We start from the raw sequence: 21818 nt of genomic DNA, 5'->3' as shown, positions 1-21818 counted from the left end.
AGCCTGTTGAACGAGTCCAATGCTGAGCGACGAAAGTCAGAACAAACTTTTAAATCAGGCCTTGTAGATCTAATGAGTGAAGATTCAGCTACTGGATTGGCAATTTCTCGCTTCAAATTTGTTCCGAAATATATTCTGGCGGACTGCTGAGGTGAAATAATTTAAAGTTTACTAGAATATTTCCCCTGTTTCCAATTCAGGGGACAGGAAATGCAGTATGTGCATAGAATTGTGGGTGTTTCAGGAGTACAGAGGACACAGTCCTTCGGCGGGATTTGATAATGTTGCATCCTTGAAATTCAGCCGTTGAAGGATCCTTCCTTGACATCGAGAAACATCCAGCGTTTTTCTTTTGAGCCCAGGCCGCGCAAATTTGAATGATTCAGGCCGGCTCCTGCTGTGGCCAGAATGTCAGGCCTTTGCACTAATCTGCCTCCTCCACTGTTCTGACCTCCAACCGCGAACACACAGAGACACAACACACATGCACTTACACAAACTGCATAACATCGTTAACCACAAGTTTAACCTACTCACAAATTCAAGTGTGTACACACACACACACACACACACACACAGACACACACACTAGGATAGATTGGAGAAACACACAGTATCACTCATCCCACATTTAAATACGGGTCAAAAACTGTTTAGGTAGCAGATAGACTGGGAAAGTCCCTCAAAGTTAGACATTATGAGTTGGTTCCAGTTGTCTTTGTGACGCAGTGTTTGTCTGCTATTTTCTGCCTCCGTGCACATTGATTGAGAATTCCGTTTGAGTTTGGAAATGTACCGTGTCTGTATTTAGATGTTGGTGTGGAAGCCTGGAGGAACTTAATTATCCATACATGGCTTGGCTAGATGCTGTCTTACATTAAATTAGAGGCATTCCACTTCTATTTGATTAATGTATCTCCGAAGATCAAGGTCAGCGAGACAAAGCTGTCTGTTGAGCAAAATGAAAGGATTGACTGTTAACCCCAAATGTCACATAGTGTGTGATGGTGATTTCTGTCATGTTGTTTCGAACTGTCTCCTGGGGAATCCTTCACTTCCCTTCCCCGAGGCTACATCGGCCTGTGCCAATTTCTTTCTTCAGCTCATCAACGCTCAAGAAACAAAAACATCTTTTGAGTCTTGCTAATTAGCCTTTGTTGGCCGGATGTGACATTTCCACTGTGTTGGAATCCCCCTCGAGGCAAAGATGTGCCTCAACAGAAGGACAATGAGGCACAGTGGGGGTTTTTTTTCAGCTACGCTTACGTTGCGTCTGGATGCTGTGATACGGAATGTCAAAATGTCGGCACAAGGTAGAGTACTTGCTCTGGATGAAGGGAAGGTCGAGGTACATAGGGAGAGAGGACGGACCTGCCGGTCTATGTGTATTCATTTCTCCCCCGTTGTTGTTCAGCACTTGTAGCCTACAAGTAGGATAAAATTGCAGCTCTCCCGTTGCAAAGAATTCCAAAAAAGAAAAAAACGTGAACGTAGCGGTTGTGGCGGTTGCTTGCCATCCCCTGCGGTTGGCTTGTCAATACTGCGGTTATTGCCACAGCCCTAAAGAAAAACAGTCCTGCAACTTCTCGTGAGTGTCGCACAGTAACACACAACACCGTTACAGACCGCAAACTAGGGCTCTTAATCAACAGTGAATATTTGAAGCTTAGGGATGGCTCAACCTGCAGCGTGCACGGGACCGCTGTAACCAGAGGAGCGCTTTAAACTCACGGTTAGTAGGCAGCACGGACTCGTGGTCATTAAAGCAGCTCATTTCCTCTGTCACACACATGTTTTTTTTGGATAAAATGTGTCATGATGAGTCCACGAGTGCTGTTTTTCCGCCTCGTGTGGACGGTGCACATACGCCTCTGTGCGCACAGCGTCTCAGGCTGAATTTTATTTATCTTACCGTTTTATATCTATCACCACCACACACACCTCACGGTTTGGCACGCATGTGAACCACGGATTAATTACATGCATATTTACTGCTGATCATAATCGTCTGATATTCAGTACAAATGTGTGATCGGGAGATCAGCATCAATGCTTAGTAGTCGCCGATCCCTGTATATCGTTATTTAGTTGTTGTTTTTTTAATCCAATCAGTCTATGGCCAGAGCAATCAAAAACATAGATTGTGTTGTCCTGTTTCTGTGCTTTGGGGATTATATTGAATCTTGAGAAGGGCTCATTAATCCCCCCTCAGGAGACCTTGTTGTTAGTGTCATCCAGACCCGTTGGTTCTCACCAGAGAGAAGCCGAGTTCTGTACACTTCTTACTCAGTTGTGTCTTTCTTGTGTTCTATCTTGGTCTCACGGCGTCAGCGTCACTTATGTCCTGTACACAGTTTGCTGAGACTAATACTGAGGCTTTATTACTCTTCAATCCCGCCTTTGTATCCAGGGTACATCCTAATTATTACCTTTAATTACTGACAAAGCGTTTTTTTGATGGTTATTGGATTAGACCTGACCATCCGGACCAATTTCCTCTAACCAGAGGATGACTGTGTGTCTTCTTTTTGACCTTGGCACAGAGTCCTCTGTTGTACTTACTCATACTCATGTACTTCATTCATACATACATACATACATACAGCTCCAATGACAGATGATCTCACGCTTTTCCAGTCTTTCACCCCAGCCTCTTTCAGTTGTTGTTTGTTTTTGGGGGGTTTCTCCCTTCAGTCTCCTCTTTAGCAGGTACAATGCATGCTCAATAGGGTTTAAGTCTGGAGATTTACTTGGCCAGTTTAAAACCTTCCACCTCTTTCCCCCGTTGTCTTGCTGCATGATGAAGGATCTCCCGATCAGTTTGGTTGCATCTCTCTTTAAATTGGCAGATAAATTGTTTCTGTAGACTTCTGAGTTCATTTTGCTGCTGCCATCATGTGTTACATCATCAATGAAGATCAATGAGCCCCGTCCCAGAAGAAGCCATGCAAGCCCAAGCCATGACATTACCTCCACCGTGTTTCACAGATGAGCTTGTGTGTTTGGGACCATGAGCAGATCCTTTCTTTCTCCACACATTAGCCTTTCCATCACATCAGGTTCATCTTTGTCTCATCAGTCCATAAAACTTTGTCACACAACCTTTGAGCCTCGTCTCTGTACTTTTTGGCAAATTCCAATCTGGCCTTCCTATTCTTATTGCTAATGAGTGGATCTTCTGGTGTAGCCTCTGTACTTTTGTTCCAGACGTCTTTTGCGAACGGTGGATTATGATACCTTCACTCCTGCCCTCTGGAGGTTGTTGGTGATGTCACTGACAGTTGTTTTAGGGTTTTTCTTTACAGCTCTCGCAATGTTTCGGTCATCAACCGCTGATGTTTTCCTTGGTCTACCGGTTTGACGTCTGTTGCTCAGTACACCAGTGGTTTCTTTCTTCTTCAGGACATTCCAAATGGTTGTACTGGCTATGACTAATGTTTGTGTAATGCCTCTGATTGATTTTCCATCTTCTCTCAGCTTCACAATTTCTTGCTTTTCCCCCATAAACAGCTCTTTGATCTTCATGTTGGTTACACCTTATTTAACTATAAATGCAGTCTGCACAGGCAAAACCCAAAGCTGAAACTGAGAGTAGACATTCAGTGCTATTTATTGTTTGAATAATCAATGTAATAGGACACACCTGGGCAACAAGAAACACCTGTCAGTCACATGTTCCAATAATCTTGCTCACTTGAAAAATGGGTGGGTTCAAACAAAAGGTGATATTTTCTAAGTTTTGTAACAGATCTAGATGTAAATACCTGGAAATAGAAGCTGAAATCCTGATCTCTTGTCTCATATTCATCTTTTGATGTAAAACCAACAATAAAGGAGTTGGCCTCGCTGCTCTAATAGTTTTCGAGGGGACAGTATATATTTATTACCACTCTGGGCCTTCCACCTTCTCTTCCCTCCTCTCTCTCAAACACACAGAGCAAGCGTCGCAGCGCTCCGTCCGTCTCTGTAATTGCCTCAGTCCTCAGTCAAAATGTATTGAAAAAAGAGAGATCGTATTATTTCCTAAATTCACTACATGTTTTTATCTAACGAGTTATTTTGCTTCTGCTTATTTTTTCATCATTTAGCATTTCAAAAACAACAGTTTCACTGCAGTTAAAAACTCTCCCACACACACCTGTATTAACGGGGCAGTCTAGCAGCAATCCAACAGCACGATAAATTACATTTATATAAATAATAATGACGGCGGTGGGAGATGAAGAGGGAACAGTGTTTATTTTATGTCTGAAAACTCTGGCGGCTGACCGTATGAGACCCAACAAATTATGAAGACCTTTAGAAACATTACATCCCAGTCACGTCATTAAAAGAAGTGGTTTGATAAAGTTTAACCCTCACCCTACCAACCTATTTAACATACTAGGACTACCGACTGAATGAACTATAAGAAACAACCATCATAAGAAAATGTTAACTTTTTTCTTATCAAAATATATATATTAGTTATATAATTAATGTCATCTGAAGCAAAACAAATGATTAATATTATTTTAGGAAAGTTAGTTAATATGCTTTTCAAACAAAAATAGACCCGACCACAGGAATAAGTCTGTGTCTGCTGCATCTGTGTCTGTCTCCTTCACAATGACTGACAGAGTTCCCTTGCCCCCCCTGATTGGGTGTGAACTTTAAATTTGAACCCTTGGCCAACATTTAATCTCTTTTCTATTTTAAATTCTTTAACTGCGTAGGCTGCAATTGGGTGCTTTTGACAGGGGTTTTCCACCACATGGATCGGAAATGGTTAAATTATATTTCGTGATTTATAGATTAAAAATTACAATTTAGGTCACATGGAATGTTGCTCAAAATGAAAACAGTTTTGTTCAGAGTCAGATGAGGTAGTGAATAGCCATGAGGGGTCAGGAATGATGATTGTGATCTGTGTTGCTATTATTATCTATCTGTTCGTGTCTCAGACTGACATTATCATAAGGTCATCGTAATGATCATAATTCTACCAGACAAACAAAAACACGTGGCTGTCTTTCTTTCCCCCCCCCCCCGTTGTCTCTCCAGGCTGAGGTGATAATGAACTACCACGTAGGAGAGACGGTGTTATCCCTCCAGAAAACCACTCTGATCCCTGGAGGTTCCGAGTCCATGGTCTACACTACTCTGTCTGGAGGCATCGGCATACTGGTCCCATTCACCTCACATGAGGTACAACACAAACACACGCACATCATGAGAGGCTAATGCATAATTGTTGCCCTCAAAATACACACCGCCACTGTCTCTGTCTCATTTGACAATTTAAAAAATTTGTTTTTGTCTTTTTGTACTTTTTATTGCCATTTTTTTTGCTCTTCTTTTTCTAATGCCTTCCTCTGTTCTGTCTTTTCATCCAGGACCATGACTTCTTCCAACATTTAGAGATGCATATGCGCTCTGAGTTCCCTCCACTGTGCGGCAGAGACCATCTCAGCTTTAGATCCTACTACTTCCCAGTCAAGGTTGGTATTGTTATTAAGTTATATCATTATAGCGAAATGAATGGAAAGCGTCTCAACGCTGTCCATTAAGTTCCTATGGAAAGCAGGAGAAGCAGTTGCCCAGTGCATGGCGGGAGTGTTTCGGCAAGTTGGAAAGAGTCTGTATTTGCATAAAGCTGAAAAATTGCAACTTTATGCAAATACGCCCGTCCAGCGCGACGTGTCCGGCTCACGAAACTTGGACCAAGCTGTCAAACTAGACGGTCTAGTTCTAAAATGAAACCAGATTCAACAGTGGCACAGCCTATTTCTCGCTTAAAAAGTTTTCAGAAGTAGATTTTGGTTGATATTTTAGACGGAATAACAGAAAGTTTATGAGCAGGCCGTCATGTTGTTTCCTGTTTGAAACGGCAAGCAGAAACCCAGGGACCAATCAGGTACATTCCACGATGGGATACGTCACCGCTTGAACGGCTAGTTGAGTGGAGCAGCGCGTCCCCTAGTGTCCTCGCCGGACCTGGTGGAAATGTACCACTGGATTTAACATTATAGACATGACCACTGACTATTTGTGTAGCCACAAATTAACAGAATGACCATACATGGTCCAGCAATATACTCAGTTTTGACCGAGTCTTGTTTTTGTAAAGCTCACATGTCATCTGATCTGTTCGTCTCCTTCAGATATGCATTTCAGCATCACGGACTGTATTTTTTGTCTTCTTGGTATTTCTCTCCAGAATGTGATCGACGGAGATCTGTGCGAGCAGTTTAACAGCATGGACCCTCACAAGCAGAAAAGCGTGGCAGAAGAGCTGGACAGAACGCCGCCCGAGGTCTCTAAGAAACTGGAGGACATTCGCACTCGCTACGCCTTCTAATCGCACACCTTCATGCAGCTGGGGTGGACAGAGACACAGTCATTAGGACTAGACACACACAAATCCTTCTCTGCCACGTGGCCCCGTTCAGGACACAGATTGACGGACACTTACGGGAACATTATACGGTTGACTGCGGGCAGACAGTGGACGTACCACAAGATGTCACATGCTCGTGATTCCCGTACATTGCTCAGTTATGACGCAAATCACACGCACCTCGTCTTCTTCGCCAATGGAAATAACCAGCAATCAAAACTAAAAGTGCGCGAACAAACACCCACACAGTATCGCCGCAATCGCCCCACGTACATACTTATTGACTCAAGTACTGAGAATTTTCGGTCACACCTCCCCTGCGTTGTCGTCAGCAGAAAAACCACACGCATACAGCGAGACCATTACATGGAGACATGGCGGGAAGTCTCGGCCAGTTCAGCTCTCTTACATTGCTAGTTTGTCTCGCCACAATTACCTTCATTCACACCAACTGCTGTGTGAACAGCATTCTCACACACACAGCTATCACATTCACGAACAGCTGTCGCGGGCGGCATTCGCTCACAGCTGTGTGAACAGAATTGACACGCATCCGATTGCGTGATGAGCAACTGTCGCATCTGCACCCCAAGAGTACATACATACATACAGACGCTAAATCATCTGTCATCTGGGAGCATCTGTGTAAATACATTGTATTTAAAGCCTTTTTTAAGCTCATGCCAAGCAGTAAGGGACACAGTGTGTAGAGATTGATGTCACTCTGCCTGGACACAAGACCCTTGAAAGCTGAGAATATTTTTAATGTCTGTTATTTAGCAAGAAGGTGTTTTTTCAGTGTGTCCTCTATCTTTGATCTTAGCTAAATAAAACAAATGTTTTTGTATGATTTGTTTGATGTGTATTGGTTAGAATTGTCATGATGCATATACCATAGTCCAAGATGGTATTACTAAATCTTTCTTAGCCCCTTGTTCTACCTGTCTGTGTGATAACACCCCAGGCTCATTAAAGCATATTGCTTACTTGCAACTGGGAGCCAAACAGGAGCCAGCGTCTAAGCCTCGGGGCCACAGTTCAAGAAGTGTTGCCATATTGTGGAATTAGACGACAGCTGAACTCAGACTAAATAAGTGGGTGGAAGAACACTGAAGGTTTACGCTGGGTGGTGTTCTTCTCAGTCCTGTAAATTCCCAACCTCAGCCACATGCACAGACATAGCATTCCTCAGTAGTCACTGAATTTAGGGGTTTGTGGGATGGGGGCAGTGGTCTGTTTTTTGTAAATAAAGTTGTTTTTTGTGCTTTATAAAACCACGTGTTTGTGTCATTTCCTGCCACTGTGGAGAACCATCACTCAGCCAAAGGATTCCTCGATTGCGTTTGTCTCTATCAGTTGAACACATTAGAGGTCCAATATTAAGTTTTTCTGATTTGTCATGGTGTCTGCAGCAACACCGGAACAGTATTTATACGGTTTTGATTAAAAGTTAAATTACTTAAATTTGATTTATGCAGTTATGTCATTGTGCACTAGCTGGCTGAAAACAGCAACTCTTATAAATGCAGGTGTTGAATCTGTTGAGTTTAAATGTGCTGAGCTGGACAGATGCTTCAGTGAGGTTAGCCAATCAGGTCCAGTTGCCATGTGTTCATTTGAGTCAATAGTTTAATATGAAAAATTAAAGGTTTGGAGCATTTCTATTGCCTCAGCGGCTCTCAACATGGCGACGGCGGTGCTGACCATAGACTGTATAGATGTACGACGAGTCTCCACTTTCTTCAAACTGAACAAAAGTGAAGCCAAAATATCCCGGATACGGGAGCTGCTATCTTGAGATTTTGACGTCATTTGGGGCCAGAGTCTGCACAGTAGTGATCGGGGGGGCTGGAGCCGCGGTAACGAGGTCCCGCCCACACACCTGCCCGAGCCAATCGTGGACCGAGCACGGACGCAGCTTGTAAGTGATTAGAGAATCACAGCTGTCAATCATGATGTCACACTCTTTTTAAAGCCTTAAATAACTATTTAAAACCAAACGTATCAGAAAAATGAACACTTGAACATACAACAAACCATCTTTGGGAAGAATTTCTGATGCTCATGGGGTGATGGAGAAGTTTTGGCTTCACTTTTGGGGAGCTGTCATGGCGTCCATCTTTATATACAGTCTATGCCATAGACTATGGTGTTGACGGCAAAGAACGTATATTGCTAAGAAGTGAAAGCCAATTGTTTGTTTGGTTGCAACACCGGCGCCCAGCAGCAGAGCTACGCTTCCGCCATTTTGGACTGAAAGTGACGACTGGACGCCAGTACAAAGTCTACCTACAAAGTGCCGTACAAAAGTAATACAAAATTATTTCTAGACTATTGTCATAATTTTAATGTCTCTACCAAAATGACCTGTGTTGAACAATAAAAATGTAAATATGCATACTATCTTAACTATTTACTTATTTATTTATCAACTTAAACGTAACTTAGCTAATGTCAAATAGCAACACGCCGGTAGCCGGTGGTCTCGCCTTCAACATGGATTTAACCTTCAATCTAGTCGCTGTATCCTTTTGTTCGGATTCTTTTGGGGATCTTTACAGACTTATCTGCCCACATTTGATTGTTTTATTGGTGTACACAAGTCAAATGTTTGGACCACTTCACCATAGCTAAGCTATATAGCTGTCTGACTAGCTTCCAGAGATCATTCCCACCTTGAACAAGAGCAAAATGGTCACCGTGTGAATATGGTCCATTATACTATATGTGTGCCCCTGTTTCATATTTAACATACAGATATGAGAGTGGCATCATCTTCTGATCTAACTCTGAGCAAGGAAGAGAATACGCGTATTTCCCACATATGGTGACGCGGAAATGGCAACTATTTACGTCCATTTAATAGTGCGTAACGACAGGAGGATAATGATTTTTCACACAGTAGCATAATGAATACCCGGTTACAACATAGTCATCACAGCTGGCTCAGTGCTTCTGCACTTGTAATGGGTTTTGCCGCTGTGGGACAATAGCAAAGAACTCGGCCAGACTAAACTTTCCCACTTAGAACAATGGCATTGCAGAGTTTTATAAAACTATAACCACATAAACAACTTTTTAAAATATGTAAAAAAACAACAAAACGGTGCCCTGCAGTGAACCTTATCCAGAGGACATGTGCTCCTAATTTGAGGAGGAAGGTCTACAGGGCACAGGAAAGAAGCATCAGGATCTTTGAGATTGCCCTTCCAGGGACATTACTGATTTCACATGCTACTTTACCAATTAATTTCACAATGACTTTATTTTGGAGGGTATAATCGTCCTTAAAATGGCAGCTGCGTTCAACCTTGTGATGCGAGGAAGTAAGTGGATGGATTGTGTTTTTTATTAACTAATTATTTTTTTCCAATTACAGAGCGTGAAAAATATGCAGACTGGTTACAGCACATGCCACATAACCGCAATGTCCCGGGTTCAATTCCACCCTTGGGACCTTTGTTGATTGTCATGCCCCCCGCCCCCTAACACCACCTCTCCCTCTCTCTCTTATTTCCATTACGATGTCTTCTGTAAAAAAAAAAAAAAAAAAAAAAAAAAAAATCCCCCCCCAGAAAATTCAACTTGTGTACCTATTCTACCCAACTGATATCAATATTAAACCTGCAGTAGGCAGAATATTTTTGGCATCATTGGGCAAAAATTCCATAATAACCTTTCAGCATATTGTAATTCAAGTGTTCTGAGAGAAAACACAGGTCATTTCATTGAGAGAGAGCGTTCCTATTGGCTGTTCATTCAACGGAGGCAGCTGTAAATAACTCGTAAACTCCGATTAAATGGTCAAAGTAGGGAGCACTGATCAAATATTAATCAATATTCTGTTACTGTAATGTCTATTTCTCGCCTCCCCCCGAAAAATTTGACTTTCAGAGACGTTGTTTCCTGCATTCTGCTGACTTTTAAAGAATGAAAATAACAAAATAATAAGTACACTGCAACATAATTTTTTTAATATTAAATAGGCCTACTTTTAATTTTACTTTTAGTTCTCAGTAAAGAAAACAGAATAATTTGCCCCTCTGGCAAGAACTTGTGTGAATATCTAGCATAAACTAATGTTCATCGGTTTTTATTCATTCATTCATTCATTCATTCATGCATTTCTTTTGCCCCTGCTTGAGAATTTCTTTCTCTTAATACTCTCCATTCCTGTCTCCGTCTCTCACTCATTGAAAGCCCTTTCAGACACAACGCAGCTACTGCGCTCTGAAACCCGTTATTTCCAATAGCTTGCACCACGCCACGATTGCTTTTTCGCTGCGTCGAGTAAAGCCCGACTTTGGGCGCTGCATGCTGTGACGTGCAACAAACAGGTTGAGATAAAAAAAAAGGGAAAAAAAGGTGTGAAAATTTGATACATCGGGAGAAATAAAGGAGAATTGTGACCCAGGGAGGAAACCGGGAGAGGGCAATGAAAAATGGGAAAATCGGGAGGGTTGCCAAGTATGGAGATGACGGTGAAAATACATTTAAAATGACAGAAAAAGAAGAAGTCAAACATACCTAAAAAGGCAGCCTATAAAACTTCCACAGTATACAACAATTTATACTGTATTTCATATCTGGCCATATATACACTAATAGGAAAAATACAATCTAACTTTTAAAAATGAAAGGTTGAATACAATTACTATAATAATTATAATAAATAGAAATGTAAACTTAGAGCTGATGACACTTCAGACATTTTGAATGGCTGAACTATAGGTCTTTCATGCTTCTTTACAACCCCAGCTAATCTATCGTATGCTAAACAAAACACATTTTGCTCGACTTTACAGAAGGAGGATTTTACTGTATAAATGCAGCTGTTGCCTTAACAAAGACATGCTCTGTAGGCCTACACCCCAGTATGTTGGACAGACTGTGCTCTGCATTGATGATGTGTGTGAGGTGTAATTTACACAGTCTATATTATAATAGACTAATATAATACTTTTGGTTACACAACATAGCAAAAAGAGCTTCAGTGCAGACAAGTTGCTGTCAATAATTGCACGGCACTAATTTCTTTAACGTAGAAACACAACTTGCGATTTTAGCGGGCTCAGTTTTAAAGCTAGAGAGAGGGTCCTGGCATCCTATGAAACTACAAATCTTAAGGAATCCATTGGTACCAACCATGTCACACTAGCTTGCGAAGGAGGACTCTTACCCTTAATGTTGGTGAGGAAAAACTTGCATGGCCATTTTCAAAGGGTTCCCTTGACCTCTGACCTCAAGATATGTGGGTTGGGTCTCCCCTTTACAGACATGCCCACTTTATGATAATCACATGCAGTTTGGGGCAAGTCATAGTCAAGTCAGCACACTGACACACTGACAGCTGTTGTTGCCTGTTGGGCTTGAGTTTGATGATTTGAGCATATTGTTTTATGCTAAATGCAGTACCTCTGAGGGTTTCTGGACAATATTTGTCATTGTTTTGTGTTGTTAACTGATTTCCAATAATAAATATATTCATACATTTGTATAAAGCAAAAATATTTGCCCACTCCCATGTTGATAAGTGTATTAAATACTTGACAAATCTCCCTTCAAGGTACATTTTGAAAAGATAAAAAATGTGCGATTAATTTGTGATTAATCACGATAAATTATGGACAATATTTTAATCGATTGACAGCCCTATTATTTATATGTTGTATCTACAATTTATTCATATTATAATTGTTTTCATATTGACATTTTGTGTTATATTTTACACAATTTATTAATTTTACTATTTAATTCATAATCTCTTTTTTTATCTATTTAATATTGAACACTTGGAGCTCCATGCTATGAATGGCTTGTACTATTAGACTCTATCTCTGAGAGATGATAAGAGAGATCATAAGAGACATGAGTATTTTTGAGACCAGCGCTGTTGCCTCACAGATGAACCCTGGTTTGAATTCTTGCCTTGGTCCGTTCTGTGTGCAGTTTGCATGTTCTTCTTGTATTTGCCTGCTGGGTTCTCTTCCAGCAGCCCCAAAGAAATTCAAGTCAGGTGAGACTCTCAAAGGCTCATATCAAAGTGAGCCGTTGTGGAATGGACGGATAAACTGACCAAGATGTTGTCTTGCTCTCTGCCTTATACATGCTGGTTTCAAGAGTGGTTTAAGCCTTTATGTCTTATCTTTGTTGTTTTTGGACAGCTTTCCAGTGTAGAAAGATCTAGTCAAAGACGTAACAAAGAACCAAGATAAATACTATGCATACCGTGGCCAACTGAGCCACCAGGGTGCTCAGCTCGTATCTTCATAGTAAATATTAGAGTTGGGTAGAGTTTCTCCTCACTAAACTAAACATCCATTGAATAAGAAGTAAGAAACCAGGAAGCCAAGAGGTGTTATGTCCTGTAGGGATTTATTGAATTGCAATTATAATACCTGTAAGTAAGAGAATTACCCCGTAGGCATAGCACTGTCACAGGTTTCCTCTTCATTTTATTTCATTACACTCTTATTTACAGTCTGCTGACCAATCCAAAACAATTATCATCAATTCATATCAATTCTGTTTTGGGGCGGTCCTTTACTTTATTAAATCCTATTCATAATGTGTTCATGGAGACCTTGCAGCTGTACATTCTGTGAACTATATATTTGATAACCCTGAAAGGGATAGTTCAGATGCTTTGAAGTGGGGTTGTGTGAGGTACAAAGTCAGTCTATTACCTACAGTAGATGTCAGTCGGCACGCCCCTAGTTTTTTTGTTTGTTTCTTTATCTACATATAAAAAATTATAAAGATACAATATATAATTTGTAAGGGGATGTGAAGGAGTATTGCCTTAAAACCAGGTCAGCGACCGCGTGAAGCAAGCTAAAGGCCGATGCAGGAGCTTCAGATTGCTCGTGTGAAGATGACGTGTTTTTTTTATAGGGAGGGAAAAAACATGTTAAAAAGTAGTCACCATATGTATTGGGGTCCTGCTGCTATATGTTCGCTCATGCTGTGGTTGCTGTCATCTACTGGAGCTTTCATGGTTTAACAACCAGTTTGTCATAGTTGATGACAGCATAATTCCCTCGTTCCCTGGCCTGTTTCATTGCTGGAATTTCTGCGCTTTTCTTCCTTAGCAACTCAGAGAGGTCCTCAGGAGAAGATGAGCTTAAGCCTTGGCAAGAATGTGCTCTTTGTCTTTGTACGTTAAGGATTTCACCACAATTGGTCTTGCTTTTCCAGAGTTCTGTTTCACATTTCCAGTGCGGTTGGCTCTTTCAATTACAACAGACTTTGGATTAGTATTCAGTTTTTTATTCAGAAACTCTCTGACCTTCTGTTCAGTATCTGACCACGATTCGTAGGCATTGTCCTGTATCAGGCCGTCAATAGTTACATTGTTTCTTGAGATTCAAATGAACCAACTTTCTTCTCCATCAATGCTGGTAGTTGTAGATTCCAAGATCATCTTAGTGAAGGACATGAAGTTAGTCTCTTGTCTCTTAAGCATTTCCACATAGCATGATTTCTGCTGTTCCATCATATCTCTCGCAATCTCCAGAGACATAGTCCGCATCAATACTGGTGTTTTTTTATTGCTGCTACAGGACTATGTTTACCTGCTGTTGAAGTTGCGATGGATGGATTTTCAACACCGAAGAGATCCTCTAGGGCCTTGTCGATCCAGTGTTCTTGTCACTTGTGTCATAGCCCGGCTCCTAGGCCATGACAAATACGGGAAAGGACGCAGTGATTGATAGTAAATTAAAGATATTTATTACAAATAAATTAAGGATATACAAAAAACTACAAATGTGGAGTGTGTCAGTCAGTAACATCAGTAATGTAGATGTGGATGTGTGAGCATGATGAAGTGTGATGTGTTGTGAGTGTAAACTAAAGAAAAGTCAAACAAAGGCAGCCCGGCAGGTTCTGACAAGGATGAGTCCAGGTGAAGGAAAAGAGGGCAGAGCAGCACTTGATTGGGGCTTTTATACTCAGGACGCGCCAGCATCAGGTGCTCTGCATCAGGCATCCTCTCCCGTGATACCTTCAAGGACACAGGGAAAGAATGAATGGCCAAATCCACACTGGCATCTCAGTAGTGAGGCAGGGGCCGTCACACTTGCTTAGGCAGATTCAAGCACAGCAGAGGGATTAGGCCGAAGTAGAGTAAATCCACCAAATATCAGGAACCATCCAAAACTTTTGGCTGCTTGTCCACTTAGCTTGTCATAAGAAGTCAAGTATCACATTGAATTGAAGGCTTTCAACAGTTTGGAGAAACAGACTGGACTACCCGGCGCGGGAGCAAAACAATGTACTAAAAAAGGTCCACCTAAAAAAATCAATATCAGTTTAAGTGTACGCTATATTTAGAATATTTTCACGGTTTTACCATGCCGTCAGACATCCCTTTTCAACAGGGAACTGAAGCTGTTATCTATGTTCTCTTCAAAGCCACCAGACTCCATTGACAAAAACAGTAATTTTTACCACAGAACACAGAAGTTGCTGGTCTAGCGCTGCCTTGATCAGTTTGTTTGTGTTATTGTGTGACTTAGGTGAATTCCGAACAAACCACCTATTTGAATAAAATGTAAACAACTTCCATATTTAACTTTCAATCATATTTTATGTTGACTTCATTTTTTAACTAGCCACCAAAATGAAAAACATTTCCCAGCCTACAGCACATCAGAACAAACACACAAAAATGTATTCTTGTTCCCACCATGCCATTGATCAGTATGATCAACAATGACACATACACAACAGGCACATGGGACCTGCAATGTTTTCTATTCCACCCACATGACACATCTGACACCCAGCATGTGGAAAAGGGTCTTTTTTTTTTTTACATCAATTCCAGGCAGAATACTAGTAATGAATCTGACCTGAATTAAACCTATGGGATCTGCTACAGGTTATATAAATTATATAGGTTTTGGAAAACACTGAAAGTAGCTCAGTGAGAAATGTTCTCCTGCTTAAATGGCAATGAAAAGATTAGATTTTGTGTCAAGCAGGTGGTCAAATTGAATTTAAGCTCAAGGTTTTCTACCTAAACTGACCTCTCTCCTGTGGCCTGAATTCTCTCAGTCTCACTTTGTGTCTTTGTCTGTGGTTGTGGCCTCCAGCAGCCACACATTAAAGGTCTTATTGACAACATTTTTATGTGAACAAATATTAATAAAACAAAATACATTGAATAAAAGTATAGCTTTTCCTAAAAAAAAAGTATTCTGATTGGGAATTCATCATTTTAACCTCTAAGACCCGCAATCCCTTTACTGTCTTTCAGAGGCTCTAGCAGGTTCAGCCATGTCATGGTAGCTTGTCGGGAAGGAAGCTAAATAACGTTCCAAAGTTGGGCTAAATTTGGAGAGGAAAAATTGGCATGGTCATTTTCAAAGGAGTCCTTTGACCTCTGACCTGAAGATATGTGAATGAAAATGGGTTCTATGGGTACCCACGAGTCTCCCCTTTACAAACATGCCCACTTTATGATCACATGCAGTTTTTTTGCATGCTGTATAAAGAATATGCAAAATAACAATACTAATATAATAATGAAAAGTAACCAATAGCAGTAACTGCAGGCTGACAGCACAGAGCAGAACGCTGCCTCTCACACTAGGCCAATCTATACTTTGAATATTTTTATCGAAATGAAATTGGCTCCGTCATTTTCAATGTGAACGTGACGAACTGTGACCAATGTTCCAGCTCACCTGGCCGGTCTTGTTTTGATTCAGTGCAGTTGCGACGTGCTTAAACAAACTGAAGAGGTGTCATCCACTATAAAGTACCTTGAATGTCTTCAGCATCATCATATTCTCTTTATACCACAAAAACTCTATTAGTGTTAAAATGAATGCCCAAATTTTTCACCTCGTGCTGACATAAAAGGCCTCTCCATCTCAAAGTCCCGGGATGAATTTCTGTCCCAGTCTGTCCCTGTTGCAAATAGAGGGGCGGCGTAATTGTTTTTCGCCTAGAGCGGCAGAAGTGCATGCGCCGGGCATGACGATAAGATAAGATAAGATAATCCTTTATTAACCCCGCAGCGGGGACATTTGCAGTGTTACGGCATCAAAGAGGAAAGTGCTATAACAAGAAGAAAATGCCAAACTTTTGTCAAACTCAATAAATTTAATAACGCTGGTGGTGAGTTCAATCATTAATGACTGAACATTGTATCTGTGTCCAGAGGCTTTGCAGAGCTTCAAAGTGACAAATTCAAATATCTTATCTCAGTTTACTTCTGTTCAGTGAAGATAATTTGAGTTTTTCTTACTCTTTAATCATTTCTTTGTATCCAATATAATCAATGACTCTTGACTAATATCCAAATAACATGAGACAACAAAGGACAGTTATATATTTTTCATTGTTTTGGCTCTACTCCAGCACACTAAAACAGTGACTTGTGAGGTTGAGTACTGATTCTCAGCTTTAAGGGTGTTAGAGGGTGTTCACATAAATATTCAACCTGTTTTCTCACCCAACTCGTCAAATACCGTTGTTTGGTAAGTGCCCCTCGACATCGGAGACCGACACAGGGAGGCGTTCTTTAGCAACAGTATGTGACGAACCTGGCTTTCAACTAACTCTGATGTAAATATTCGACGGTCAGAGCAAGTGACGTAGCATTAACCGGTGTTAGTGTCCTGTGTGAAACTAAAAGTGACTTTGATTTATTGTGTCACGTAAGTCCTAAGTCACATGACTCGTCGGTATCGACCGTTTCCTAACCCTACCTAAGTGGTTGTGTTGCTTAAACCTAACATCCTGTAAAAATGGAAGTCTATTTTGAAAAGACACTATGCATGTAACAAGCATATATTGACATGCCGACACGCATGTGATTATCATAAAGTGGGCATATCTTGAGGTCTTGAGGCTTAAAAACTGACCCTTCATCAACCTCCGAAAGATCGATTGCGTTAATGCATTAAAGAAATTAGTGGCGTTAAAATGACTTTACGTTAACGTATTATTATCGCGTTAACTTTGACAGCTCTGATTCATTCTCATTCAATTCAATTACAATACTGACAACCATTGTATCATAATGTTTCAGATGTCCTAATGTATTATAGGCAGCCATGAAAATCAATTTGTAGAGCATGAAACTCGTTTGAAATGTGAAATCCATCATGTTTTTCAGTCTGAAGTGCAAAACACAACATTGCAGAAAATGAATGAATGAACCAAGACACTGTGCTCAAGGAAAAATTGTGTTAGCTGCCCAAAAAGACAAACAGCTAAAGGGAAACACACAACTCAATGTACAAAAACATGACATTTCAGTGATGGCTCAGTTTAACTCATCCGATTCCAGACTATCAGAGATATTACCTTATTCCCTCCCGATGGTATGTCATGGTGAACTGCATGATGACCTGATGGTGTCTCTCCTCCTTTCTCCTTCACAGAACAGTATGAACAGTATCAACCATAGACATCACCCATTTTGCTTGTGGATTGCCATTTTGAAGCCTCAAGTTTGGCATTTTGTTTGTCGCCATCTTGTTTTTTTGCAACCAGAAGTGACACGAGAGGGTGGAGCTTAGTACAACCGAACGCTGAATAAGACATTTTTAGCAGCTATTCGGATACTTCCGTTAGTACACTTCCCTGTAATACACTGTGCACACGGAAACAACGTAACATAAGTACAGAAAACATGTCGCAAACATCACTAAAAAAACACACGTCAGTAACGTAACTTACAAAACAAAACACCGGTCTTGAACACCGGTCTCCTGGTTAAAAGCTGTGTGTTTGTTGAACCCATCCACCTCCCCCACTGCCCACCAACTGCACTCTTTCTTGTTTTTCATTCTACGTTGCTTGCTCTAAGCGTAGCATTTTTACGCTGATGCGTTTACATTGCAGTCGGTACAGACTACATGGCGTAAAATGACACGCCAAAAGCAAGAAAGGCGTTCTTATTGCACGCTAAATGCCTTGCGCATTATCTTCTCAATCATATGCCCTTTTGTACGAACGGGCTGTTTTAATGGACTACATGCCAGTGGAAGAATAATCCACTCAGCACTTATATTATTACTGCCACTTGGTCACTTTAAGATGCATAATTGTTGCGTATTGTTGCGTATGGTGTGTGTTGTCTTCTATGCCAGTGCCAAAGACAAGTTTCCATTTTATGCAGATCTAATGGACAATTTTAATCTGAATCTGAAGAGGCATTTTTTCATTACTATCATCATTAATGAGGCATCTTTTCATTGTTAAGGCACATATGAGTTTTTTTTCTCAAAGTAAATGTTTCTGTATTATGTGGTTTGGAACTGGTTCTCAGGCCTCTTCCTAAAATCAGTACCACCACATGTATACTTATTTACTTTAGTGAAAAGCAACTGCACACAATTTGCATTGCAGCAACAGCTCCAGTGGGAAGATACAGTATATCATTGATACTGACCACTTTACCTCAAACAGCATGATTCAGCCTTCACTCCTCTCTGTCTGTGCTTTCTTGCCCTATCTTTGCTCTGGGAATCAACTTGCTGTGCAGTTGGTGATGTTATGGAGGTTATATAGGCCTTTTCCGTAGCAGACATTTTGACTTATCCTAGCAAGGAAAGCATCGCTGCCGTGACTAATAACATTAATGATGGCTTGTTTCCATGGAAGTGTCCCTTTAGGCCTTTCCAGTAAATCATTCACAAGCCCTTGGGACTGGGAAATACAAGGAACACATTAGGGACCGAGCAGTCGGAGTGGACCTTTTGAAATCGCTAAATCTATTATAATTACTGTAATTACTCTTCTATATCTAGATGTCTGCCATGAAAAGGGACCTATTGCACAAATCTACTTATTGTTTGTTGTTTGCTGGATACTGTAGTTGCTGTGTCATTGCATGCTGTCCACACCCTGACACAGTCAGCACCATGGACAGAGCCCACTGAGGCTTTGAATACATTTGGAATTTCCACAATTTTACATTTGCTAGTAGTCAAGTCACCCGGCTGACTGCGTGTGGTGCAGTACAAATTGTGGTAATAGCTTTGACAAATTATTTCTTCCTTGTTTTGCTTTTATTCCAGGATGACGGATTTCTTCTGATATAAGGATGACTGTGGGCCTATGAAGGCTGCTTTTGTCTGCCAAACATGTAGCATGTTACTGCCTTATCCAAAAATAAAAAAAGGTATTCATAAAACAAAAAATCCAGTGTGATAAATATGACATTCATATTATTTGTGTAAAAGAAAATCTCATGCAGGACAGTCTCATACTATCACAGTCAGTCATTATTGGAGGTCCATAGCTTTATCCAGACTGTTCAGAAATAAACCCCAAATGATATTAAGCCACTTCTATCAGCTGAAAGAAGGTTGAAATAGTTATACACGCCTCATATTTAATAATGGGCATAATGAGGTGTAAACCATCCATCCATTACATTTGTTAAAGCTATTTATATCTAGACGACTATATCCGACTTTTGAGTGTTCCGTTAAATTAATAAGTCTGTTAATATATGCATTCATACCACGGGAGTTTTTTCTTTTGCCAGCTTCAACTGTGTTACTTTTAGTTTGGATTAAGTGTTTAACTTCTTCGTATTTGACTAATATAGTTTACTCTTCCTTTGTAAAATGTGCCGCTCTGCCTGTCTGTCTGCAAGTCTGTAGACTTGTCCATGTCTGTGATTGGTCATATGCTGCAAACACCGCCCCGTTCATGTGAACGCACGCGCTCACAGCCAGACTGAGAAACCCTATGTTGGTTTACTGAGTTGATAACCAGCATCGTAGGATCGCTCAGCGGGATCTCGTTTGTTAGGGTTCGTTAAGCCAGATAATGAGAAGATACCCTGGGTGTGTTGAACTCGCTTCGTAGTCCAGGCCTCAGTTTAACTTCAGAGAAGCAAATAAACACAAAAAACAAACAGTCCTGACAACAAACAGATTAAGAGAGAGCTGGGCCCACAATATGTTAATCCCTGTTCAGAGAGGCAGGCACACTGAGAGAAAGAACAGAGAGAGAAAGTTGTGTCTAGCAGAGGGAGAAGACAGGGTAGCAGTGGCAGATGTAGACTATTTCAGACTGGGGGCACATGCGATTTTAAGGGGTAAAAAAAATATTAAGCACAACTATTACAAACCTCAGGAGGTAGTTAATATACTGTTTTTTCCTTTCATATTCATCCTATCTATATTTTGCTTTGTAATACGTTTTATTGTTTGTGATAGGTCTATGTTGATGACGGAGGATTAAAAACACATTTATTTACTATTTCAAAAAATGAAAAGCGACTAGAACAACATTTCAGTCAATCTGGAAATAATGTACAGTCTCCTGATGATGACAGTAACTCAAACTTAACTTGGGAAGTCTGGGAACAGTATGGAACCTTTAAATGGGGAAATGGGAGATGAACGACTGGAGAGTAATAACCGCAGAAGTGAATACCAAAAGCTGCGGGGGCACAAATCCATTTTCATCGCCACAGTTTCCCACACTTATGGATTTTCAGTCTGTCTCTAATAATAAGCATCAACATCAGACGCTTTTGGAGGGATTAGTGGCGGTCAGAGCAATCACTGTTTGACACATCATATATCCACAGATGGCTGCACCCTACAGAAATCAATCATTGTGTTTGGGACCTGCCTAATGTTTTGCGCATGGACTCAGGGTCACATGCACCGGTGGCAAACAAATTAGGTGATGCACGGTGTGTGTGTGTGTGTGTGTGTGCTTGGAAGTCTCGAAATATACTCTGACTGCATGGGGATCAGCTAATAAAATTTATTTTTAACTTCATTCTGGAGGGAGCCAGTTACCCAAAACGGCTGCAAAAGAATCAGATTTTTGAAATAATCCAATGCACTTCAGCAGCAACCACTTAGCAGGTAATTAGTGGTCTGAAACAGATCACCCTTTGAGAACAGAATGCCACAGCATTTTGTTCACTTCTTTTGGTTGAAGGAATGAAAGGTTGACCACCAGTATTTGCTGATCTGCTTGTGGTTACAACTTTTTTCAAAACCAAAGTCTAAAAATCAAACTTGTTGATGCATGTAATGTTTTTTTCCTGCAGACAGCCTTTTTTCCCCCCAAAAATGGATTAGGTTGTCAAGACAAGTGAAGTAAGCTGGCCCTGCATGTGTATGTGTTGCTTTGAGTAGATGCATGTGCTATTTGCAACATTAAAGTAGCAGTAGGCAGAATATTTTTGGCATCATTGAGCAAAAATTCCATAATAACCTTTCAGCATATTGTAATTGACGTGTTCTGAGAAAAAAATAGACTTCGCACCTCATCCTTGCTCTGTTTTCAGGCTTAAAAAATCTAGCTGTGACGGCAGACTTTGACAAATCACAGGTCATTTCACAGAGAGAGCGTTCCTATTGGCTGTTCATTCAACGGAGGCAGCTGTTAATCACTTGCGAACTCCGATCAAACGGTCAAACTAGGCAGTGCTGATCAAATATGA

General features: G+C 40.8%; 1 protein-coding gene across 1 annotated transcript in view; it reads left to right on the top strand.

Moving 5' to 3' along the window:
- Positions 1-7653, top strand: part of sf3b3 (splicing factor 3b, subunit 3) — a 36552-nt gene extending 28899 nt beyond the window's left edge. Inside the window, exons 25-27 of the mRNA XM_074631971.1 lie at positions 5044-5187; positions 5376-5480; positions 6200-7653. Coding sequence (XP_074488072.1) covers positions 5044-5187; positions 5376-5480; positions 6200-6340 — 390 coding nt within the window. The 3' untranslated portion in view covers positions 6341-7653. The remainder of the gene's footprint in view (positions 1-5043; positions 5188-5375; positions 5481-6199) is intronic.
- Positions 7654-21818: the final 14165 nt, after the last annotated feature.

Source organism: Sebastes fasciatus, chromosome 4, assembly GCF_043250625.1.
Source record: "Sebastes fasciatus isolate fSebFas1 chromosome 4, fSebFas1.pri, whole genome shotgun sequence".
Lineage (NCBI taxonomy): Eukaryota > Metazoa > Chordata > Actinopteri > Perciformes > Sebastidae > Sebastes > Sebastes fasciatus.
The sequence above is the reverse complement of the archived record's forward strand: the minus strand, read 5'-3'. Positions and strand labels throughout refer to the sequence as shown.